General features: G+C 36.5%; 3 protein-coding genes across 3 annotated transcripts; 1 reads left to right on the top strand and 2 right to left on the bottom strand.

Annotated features, from left to right (window-relative positions):
* Positions 1–2,293, top strand: LOC131637169 (uncharacterized). The gene is made up of 6 exons (XM_058907757.1): positions 1–266; positions 594–926; positions 1,046–1,225; positions 1,349–1,495; positions 1,612–1,699; positions 1,789–2,293. The coding sequence occupies exons 3-6, from the start codon at positions 1,101–1,103 to the stop codon at positions 2,044–2,046; spliced, it is 618 nt and encodes a 205-aa protein (XP_058763740.1). The 5' UTR covers positions 1–266; positions 594–926; positions 1,046–1,100; the 3' UTR covers positions 2,047–2,293.
* Positions 2,294–6,827: 4,534 nt separating this feature from the next.
* On the bottom strand, positions 6,828–8,993 carry LOC131637167 (uncharacterized). The gene is made up of 4 exons (XM_058907754.1): positions 8,696–8,993; positions 8,264–8,467; positions 7,325–8,182; positions 6,828–7,243 (listed from the first exon to the last, which is right to left on the bottom strand). Exons 1-4 carry the CDS (start codon positions 8,991–8,993, stop codon positions 6,828–6,830), a joined length of 1,776 nt encoding a protein of 591 aa, XP_058763737.1.
* A 44-nt stretch (positions 8,994–9,037) lies between these two features.
* LOC131637166 (uncharacterized) lies at positions 9,038–9,913 on the bottom strand. Its single transcript, XM_058907753.1, has one exon. It carries the CDS (start codon positions 9,911–9,913, stop codon positions 9,038–9,040), a length of 876 nt encoding a protein of 291 aa, XP_058763736.1.

Genomic DNA, 9,913 nt, shown 5'->3' with positions numbered 1-9,913 from the left:
GAGTAATGGAAAGGACGTAATAAATTTACAATATTAAATATATTTGGAAACCTAAACATTTCTACTTGGAAAACGTAACTTTCTAGAGGAAACGTAAATAGCAATCGCGCTGCCTCTGTCTCTGGGTCTTTGTGTTATAGTTACTTGGAAAGGTGACTTTGTTGCAGATAGCAGCACCCGTACCAAGCATCGCAAGTCATCGAAGTTTATCTGTGGCACAGAATGTAAGGAAGCTCGCTCAAGCGATCCCCAACAACCGGTTCAAGGTAATATCTTCTTAAATTGTTGTCGTCATTCTTTTGAAGCGTTGTCGCTATTATAGGGTAGTAGATTCACAGACACCGCCTTAAACCAATCTCTTCTCCAAAACGATAAAGTAGCAGACGACCTGTTGTTGGAGATATCCTTGCATGTAGTTGTAGTGGCCATAGGATTGTATTAACCTTTTTGTAATTTGATTTCCATGCATGTACATTGATGAACCTTCAAACCCTGGATCTGACATTAGAAAACATATATGGTTTAAAAATGTTATATGTAATGATTAAAGATGATGCCGCTTTTTGATCAATAGAAAAACTCTCTTTGTGCAGATGTCAGGAAGAACATGTTGAAATCCAGGCCATTTCGAAACACACTCGGAGTTGTGTTCTCAAGCAAATGTTGGAAGAGCTACGTGTTATGAAAAAAGAAAGCATGGATGCGATTGAAGAAATCGAGGCATGGCCGGTGAAAAGAGAAGCAGAGGTTGAGGAAGAACTTCAGGGTGGATTGGCAAGACATGATTTGGAGCGTGAAGAGATTGCAGTAGGCTGTAAGAAAGGGAAAGGGAAACAACAGGCCCCAGTCATTGCTGCCGGGCATGGAAGAAAAACCTATCATGCAGCTATTTACCGCGCGTCATTTCAACCCTCTGCAACCCGAAGGTACTTGTTTCTTCGTATTTAATAGTTATAACCAAGTTTTTTAGTATAAAAGTTTAATTTTTTTCTAAATCCTAGTCTGTCACTAAGCATGATTTATTTGTTGGGACATTGTGTGGCAGAACTAAATCTTATTCGGGGTAAGGCAAACAAAACGGAAAGGCAGCCGCCGTTGCAATGAGCAATGATGGCAGAAGAATGATGCGTGAAGTTAAGGAGAAAGCCTCTATATCTGGAACTGCTGGTAATGGTGAAAGGCGAACCCGGCAAAGAAAGGATCATGGAGCAACCAACACTTCAAGGTAACTGTGTTGTATAATATTTTAGACATAGTCGTGTAAGAATTAATTAGTCGCTGAAGTATTAGTTACAAAGGTAAAAAGTAGGACATTAAGCGACTGATATTTCGTATTGAATCGGTGTAGGAATGGAGGAGCTGAAACATATTTGGAGAAGGTGAACGGGAAGGCAAAAGTTGTTGGAAACAGTGTGGAAAAGTCGGCCATGAAGCAAAAAGACAAAGCCAAAGTCAAAGTTTCCTGCAAGGGTGTCAATCGTTCTAATTTTGTTAGGTATAAATTGATTGTGTTTGTTATTACCTGGTTTGATCGGAAGATATGAATATTACAACCGTTAAGTTACAGTGTGTTAATGGATCATGTTATCATGCTGTGTTTAATTTATGTAGGAAATCCATTGCAGAAATATTGGCTGTCAAAGAGCAATGCTGGACCAGGGTCGTTGACAATCCTCTTAAGCTGAGAAACAATGTGCTGGTAAGTTACATTGCGACAATTAACATTAAATGTAACAATTGATTATAGAAAGTAGGCATCTAAAATTTGAGTTTCATGTTATGTTTCAGCATATTCCAAGAGATGTGATTCGTGCATGTATATCTGGTAAGATTCCAAGAATTACCTTGATTGATCGCAACACTGATGTTCCGTACTACTGCGAGATGATCAAGAGGGCAGACACTGTGGATAGGTATTTATACGGTGGATGGTCTGACTTTTGTAAAGACCGCAACCTACAGAAGGGAGACACATTGCGGTTCTGCATTAGATATCCTCCGGTGGATTCGATCTTGGTGACCTTAGAGCGTGGAAAAGCAGAGTGAAAGACCTGTTAAGTGATATGACGTGTGGTGTGTCATAGCTAAATTATTAATCTACAATTATGAATGTGTTATTTATAAATTTTCTGGACTGATGTCGCAATGTTTTGGTAGTTAGCTTTGTTGGGCATCCCTTTCAGTTTGAAATCCTGGTTATTTTGTTGTATTGACTTGCTTAATCAAATGGTTTGTAACAAATTCTGTCAATGGCAGAATGAGTTATTATGTTTTTGGTTACATGTTTGCAATCCAAAACAGAAACAAAGCTTTATTATATGTTCATCTATTTATGGTAGTTCTAATGGTTGCATGGTTATTCTATCATTGTGTTTGCTACAATTAGATGGTTATCATATTTTATCTAGTATTTAAATTAATTGGGCCCAGTCAAATAGTGTAATTAAATTTTTGGCACAAAAAATATAGAATGGCAATATTGTAGATTTAGCTACTGTTTGGCCAATTCACTAAACATTGTGGTTTTTTCTTGTAAATAACTTCTTAATTATCCATTAAACATTGTGGTTAAACTAAAACGGCAATCCTATTTTGCTATTATATCACATTCTTACATTAGTTCATACATATATTAAATAAAATATTTCACAACTATCTACCAAACAGCTTTTAACTTCATATAAAAAGCTCTTATATTCAACTTTAATTTTAAAGTAACTTTTAGAACAAAAAAAGGTTGGCCAAACTTTACCTTAGAGGACATGTATGCAAAGATAAAATATTAATTTTTGTCACAAAAAATATAGAAAGGCAATATTTGACATTTAGCATCAGTAGAGGACATGTATGTCAAGATAAAATAATAATAGATAAAAATAAAGGAGAAGACATAAAAAAATATTATTTATTTCCAAAAAATTTGTAACAATAAAATATAGTTAACAATAGATCCACAGACCGTAAATGGATAAAAAAATTACATTTCTCTGTAGATAAATATGTTTGTTAAATTAAATAGTTGTTGTCGTCTAATAGTTTGGCTGGGAGTCCAAGTTGTTAATAAAACTATAACACAATAGATAGAGAATAATAAAAAAAATACAATTCAAGAAAAAAAAAGTTCGCTTCATTTATTTCCATAATAACCTTTTTTGTATGCTTAAATTATTTAGGTTGGTATTTATTAGTTGTTATTAAATGCAAAACGTATTGCAACATCCCCATGTTTTTTTGAATGAAATGGATTTATTTTAAAATAGTTTAGTAAAATGGGCCTTGCTAAGAATAAGTGCAATGGTAATGTCCATTCAGCCCAATAATAAGTAGGGTAAATCAAAAGGAAGCTTTTCCTTGGACATTCACTCCCGAATTTTGTAGATTGTCAGGGAAAACGCATGAAATCGTTTGCACTACCAAAGAAGAATATGTCATCTGATCCTGAAAACATGATTCCTCAACCAAACTTCGGCTCATTTCCAGTCGATGTTTATCAATATCTGAGCGAAACGGCTACAGGGCAAACAAACAGCTTGGACGATAGAAGGGCTACGGTCGACATGCAAAGATTGAAAAAATCTGAAGGACCCATCGAATCTTCGTCCAAGCGTAAGGGAAAAGAGAAGGTATTCCAAACTTCAAGTTCTTCTGGTACGGTCCTTTCGACCGAAAAAAAAGGGTAAGTACATGCAAATAGGTTTCGTACCATATATATCAATGTCTTAGTTAAAATAGATTGATAGTAGGAACAGATTGAAATTGAAAATGATTTACCATAGGCTGAAAATCGACGTTTGGATGTTGCATTTTAAACGATTTTCATCTGCTGTCGTCTCCTACCACTATTGAAATATAAAACAATTGAATTTGTGTTATAACCGTGTTGTTATTATATGAATTAATCTTTGCAAACAGCACCAAAAAAAGTATTAGTAGAGATAGTTAAAAATGTGATTTTATATGTTTCAGTTCTGATAAGGTAAACATTGACAAACAAACGAAGGACATATGGGATGACCTTGAGGTTAGGGAAGTTGATCTTGGTCCAGTTGGTAGGAGAATTGTATGGTGAAGGAAGATCAAGTCTAGCAGAGTTGCAAGAAGGAATGTCCTTGTAAGTCATATAGTGTAATCATACATCTTTCATTTTCTACATCTGTCTTGGATATACATTGTAATCAACTACTTTTGTGTCAATGCAGCAACTCCCTCAGAAGGTGGTTCAAGAGCATCTCATGGTCGGCCATGAGTCAATTGTGCTATATGATTCAGATCGTAGAAAGTCCTACAATTGTGTTTTGCACATGGCAAACCGAAAAACATTCACGGAGCGTTATATATGCAAGGAATGGTATACATTTGTAAGGAACCGGAAGATAAAAGTTGGTGACAGGATTGGATTCAGTTTGAGACTCCCTGACTGTGACCAATTGTTGGTTCCAGTGAAGCGCAAGAAGTCTCCAAGTTGAAACATTATGCTTTTGTCCTCCGCAATCTATGACGAAGACGCCCATTTTGTAACTGTTATGCATGTTTTAAATTAGGCAGGTGTAGGACTGTATTAGTTTTGATAAGTCAGGTTGTGATGAAAAATGTTAAAGTTTTATGTAGTTGTGTCCAAACTGTCTCCCATGGTGAAATGTTGAAGTTTAACAACATTTGAATGGGTTATAATGTAATATTAAACTATATAACCTTTTGATATATGCAAGTATGATGTTAAAGTTTGTGTTATAGTATGTCTAAAACATGCATACCTCAAAAAGGCACAATCCAAATCGTTGTACTTAATTTATTACATGTTATGAGCAAGCACATTGGATGTTTTTATTAAAATTGTCACTGTTTTTTAGTAAGCCCAATACAATTGGCATGTAAGCATTAAAAGAATTATTGTTGCATAGGGTGAAACGAAAATAGATTACATAAAATAAGTATATTAAAAGGTGGGTCCTTGGATAAAACAAAGAAGCAGGTGTAACTTAACAATGCATGTGCAAATTATATGGTATTATATGGTATTGTAGATAAGTATGAAACATAAAGGTGTTTGGAAGTGACATATTTTTAGAAGTATCCAACCAGAACCCATGTGACTGAGGAATATATTCCTTTCTTTTGCAGCATAAGGACAAAATAATCTCTGCATAACTATACTTTTTTGGTGGTAAGGCGTGAAAGTATGAGGGTTGCATTGCAGTGAGTTTGATTGTTAAATAGACCACAATGTATGCATTTCAAACATAGTGAAATCTCATAGAGTCATCTACCATCACCTCTCAAACTTCATTAATTTTTTGCTTCTCAGATTGTGTACATCATAATTTTCGAAATGGATCTATGCGGCATTCTCAAAAACTCAGAAATGAAAGATTACTTTATGATCGCAAAGATATCATCACAGGTGTAGTTAAATATATTTGGTTAAATTAATTTGTTTTCAAGATAGTTATAGATATACATTTTTATTGTTTAGTCAACGCCACACATGCAAGTGTATTTTTTGATAACATATTGTGTTTGTATTTGAAATTTGCAGTCCTTCCCGGAGATTCAACCGTCATTTGTGAAAAACAGCGGCAATGAAATTTGTAAAAGTTGGACCATAATGAATAACCAAGGTGTACATCATGAACTGATTTATAACCAAATTGAAATGCATCCACTGGTTCTAAATGGATGGCCTTGTATGGAATCGTATTATAATCTACCATCGGATGTAGTTTTGACGATTGGATATTATGGTAACAACAACTTTTCAATTTTATCACTTAAGGAGGTACGGAGACCCCAAGATTTACCGCATTTTCATAGCAGAAACGTGTTTTCCAATGACATATATTTTTTCGACGTAGATCTCCATCCGTTCAGTGTTGATATTCCAAAATTAGTTGAGTTGTCTCTCCTCTTTGTAGTTTCAAAGTTATCTGTCCACTACCATATAAAATGAATCACTTATTGTTAATTTTTTTTGTAGAAATTGCAGGAGGATTTTGCAACCTTCCTTAGAGACTATGCATATGAATACATTGTGCTGTGCGGTGACAACGGGAAGAATAAATTCATGTCTACCTTAAAAATTGAAGATCCTCGCCGCACAAAGATAGGATATGGATGGAATGATTTTTGCAAGTCCAACAACTTCAAATGCGGAGATAGGATCCGATTTAGGTTAGATGTTACTTCCTTGGACAAAACTTGTTATGTGTATTTAATTGCATGAGGTTAATGTCCTCATATGAACTAAAAAACATGATTTTATGCTACTGATGCTTCATGTTGAATGTGTATTTCAATTATGAAGTTATATATATTTAAATTTGCTATACGTATGAAGTCTTAATGGTAATCCAATAAGAGAGATTGGATTATCTTAATATAGTGTGCAAAGAAAAGTTACAGTAGCTTAGAAGTTTCTTTTTCCCTTACAATGTACAACATCAAAGAACTATCATATATTAGAGTACACAGACCACTAAAAAAAAAGTGAAAATACATGGTGGCAATTTTGTCCAGTGGATTTTTGGTGTATTTTTGCATGGGTGGGGAAGTTCTGTCAGTGTTTTCCCGGGGTACACTAAGTCTGCAGAAAAGATTTCACACAATTAGCAGCATAGATGATATAAGTGTAATAATTGTCTCAGAGCTAAAGCCATCTTAGAATTACCTTATATATTGTGGAAAACCTCTTTATACACAACATTTGTAGTAGTAAACTTCGACTTGTTGCTTTCGTCATATATCAAAATTTTGATTCCTTGCTTCGTCGTTACCCTTGACAGTGCCACGTAGATTTGGCCATGAGTAAATACGTCTCTTGGCAAATAAAGTCATACTGTGTCCAGAGATTGTCCTTGAGATTTATTGATCGTCATCGCATATGATACAATTATTGGAAATTGACACCGTTTGAGTTTGAAGGGCCAAGGAGACTGTGAGGGAGACATATCCATTTGAGGGATGTAGACCAAGTTTCCACAACCTTTTCCCGCCATTATTTTCGCCTCGATGACATGGTTCCCCATCTTAGTTATCATTACCCTTGTACCGTCACACAGACCCTCCGACTGATCTATGTTACGCATAAGCATAACAGGTGTTCCTACCTTCAACCTAATGAGGTGGTTAGGTAAACCTGAAGTAGTTAGCGAACTGAGAAACTCGGGTGTGAGTATATCGACTACATTGGTGTCGTGAATTTCAGACCTGTCGACAGTGTTTGAGCTGTAGTAATCCTTGGTGACCCCTAAATATCATAGAAATATGGATGTTAGTGAGTGTAATAGATGAAAAATAAATTTTGAAGGTATAGGAATATGATGACAACCTGGCATCAGATCAAGGACGTGATTGTTGATTTGATCAACAACTTCCAACGTAGAAGCAAGTATCGCCTTACTTTTGAGGTAGTCGTTAGACTGGTAATTTTCGCTAAAATCAGGATAAGTACTATTAACGATGGCAATGATTGGGTCTGTGTAATCTGTGATCAATAGTTCTGGTGGCAGTTGAATGTCGGCAAAGCCATCATTTGGCTCAGAAAGTTTGCCTTCACCAATTTGCAACAGCCACTTTGAGAAGTCGGCAATTTCCTTTTTTTCAGCTTCATTTGGCCCGGATTGCAGTCGCATGTTATGTGTTAAAGTTAAAACTTCGACGGAGTGCCATATGTAAGAAGCATTTATGGCAGAATGTACGATATCAGAACGACTACCTCTAGGAACAACGGGCAAAATCTGTCTAAAATCACCTCCGAAAATAACAACCTTTCCACCAAAGATTTCCTTCGAATTACCGTACTTAGACATGACGTCCTTCAAAGTTCGATCGAGTGCTTCAAAAGCGTGTTTGTGTGCCATTGGTGCTTCATCCCAGATAATAAGCTTTGTCTGTCGTAAAAGGTCTGCTACGTCATCATTATAGTCAACCTTGCATGTTGAATTCTCCATTGTTGGGACAGGTATCTTGAATTTAGAATGTGTCGTTCTACCACCGGGCAATAATAAAGAAGCTATACCACTTGTTGCCACGGTAAGACATATATCATCTTTGGACCTCAATGCACTTGCTAGTGTTCGCCACATGTAAGTTTTACCGGTGCCACCATAACCATGTAGGAAGTACACAACACCCTTTTGATCTCGAACAGACGCCATAATTTTATCAAATATTGACCTTTGCTCACCTACAATGATTGGCAGGAACATTAAATTAAGAGACTAATATAAAATGAGAGGCAAGTGATATAATTGTATTGGCAACAAACCTGTTAGAGCATTGAAAAGTGACGTGAATTGGGTTCTCATTGTAGGCACATCATAACTCCGTTCATCATAAATCAGCCTATTCCCTAATTGTTGTAGAACGTATCCATCAGGATATGGAATTGGTTTAAAGTCGGCGAGGCTTCTTCGATTTGCTTGTAGTATTTTTTCAATTTCCGTTAATGTCAAATTCTTCAACTCCTCTTCTGTTAGCACCAAATATGTCCCAATTGATAAACAACAAATTTTTAGCAGATGAAAATTGTGACATACAACAACACAACTAAAAGAAGTGACAACATTTTATAAATTGGTAGGCCTCATTGAAAAGGCTACTCAGTGTGATAAAAGAGATGCAAACAATTAATTTTGTATCTGCTCAGGATCAACCGCCTTAAGTAATGAAGTTATGTTAGTTCATAATTCGGTTAAACTTGCATTGTGAGCTAGCTGTCTTTGCTGATGCAGCAGACCATCAGATATTAGACTCCATGTCTCATTCCAAAGATGACCAGGCCTATTAACAGCGGAGGACAAAAGCATTACCACAAAAAGCTTGCGGAGAAAATGACCCGAACCCCATTCACTCGCCTCGCGTATTGCCCCAATGTATTCTCGGTCATCTTCTAGGAATCCCATGGCAAAGCAGGCATCCCTGAAAGTATCTAATTGTGTGTCACCAACTTTGCAAATTTCTTCAAAAGTTAAGGGTCCCTTAACCACAGTCAACATCAGTCGCAAGTAAAACAACTCTCTAGTGGTTGGGGGAACCCAAATTAAACGACCAATGGTGAAGCCCTTTTCCGCGGTTTCCATGTTCTGCTCTTTTTCTCGTAAACAAAATTAGTGACAAATTGACCATATGTCAGTGACCTTGCCTCCTCGTATTTCGCGTTAGCAACAAACCAAGCAGTACACATAGACTCCGTTACACTTGCTTTTTCCAAAATATTTTCCATTCTCGCGTGATCCGGGTAGTAAACTGCTTGCTCACCTACTAAATGATAATACATATGTTCGACCGCCGGTTTCCTGCCATGAATGTTGTAGGAATAAATCCTCCAACACGCCTCACTCGGGGAGACATATCTACAATCCAGATACTGTTTGATTTCATCAACAGGCTCTCTGTCGTTTCCCGATCCGTTGTTAGAAGTTGAAATTGTTGCTCCGATTCTATCAAATCCCTTGTGAATATATTTGAATAGATATTTGATTGATGTAATTTGGTTACACCACTCCATGTTAATATGTGCATGATATTTCAATAGGAATCTTGTATTGTAAGGTACAACGTGTCGATTGTCCAAAGAAACACCATTTTTTTGGATGACATGGGAATTAGCCCGTCTTCTGTATAGGGGATAGCCATCTGCATCAACGACAGTATCTTCTTGGAAACGCTTCGGGAAGAATTTTGAGCATTTTTGGTTTTTCATGCAGGGTGAATTCATCCGCGCTGCACCGCAAGGGCCGTGGATCATGTGGGCCGAGACCAATTTGTACAATGTTGGATGTACATTTGGGTCAGGAATTTCTGCAGATATGATTTTATCTATATCAGCTGGTGTTGGATATTTATTCTGAGGGTGTAAAAAAATCAATATGTGAGCATGTGGCAATCCTCGTTTTTGAAACTCAATTGTGTACAT

This window comes from Vicia villosa, unplaced genomic scaffold (assembly GCF_029867415.1).
Source record: "Vicia villosa cultivar HV-30 ecotype Madison, WI unplaced genomic scaffold, Vvil1.0 ctg.001936F_1_1, whole genome shotgun sequence".
Lineage (NCBI taxonomy): Eukaryota > Viridiplantae > Streptophyta > Magnoliopsida > Fabales > Fabaceae > Vicia > Vicia villosa.
This window is presented reverse-complemented; position numbering and strand designations above follow the sequence as displayed.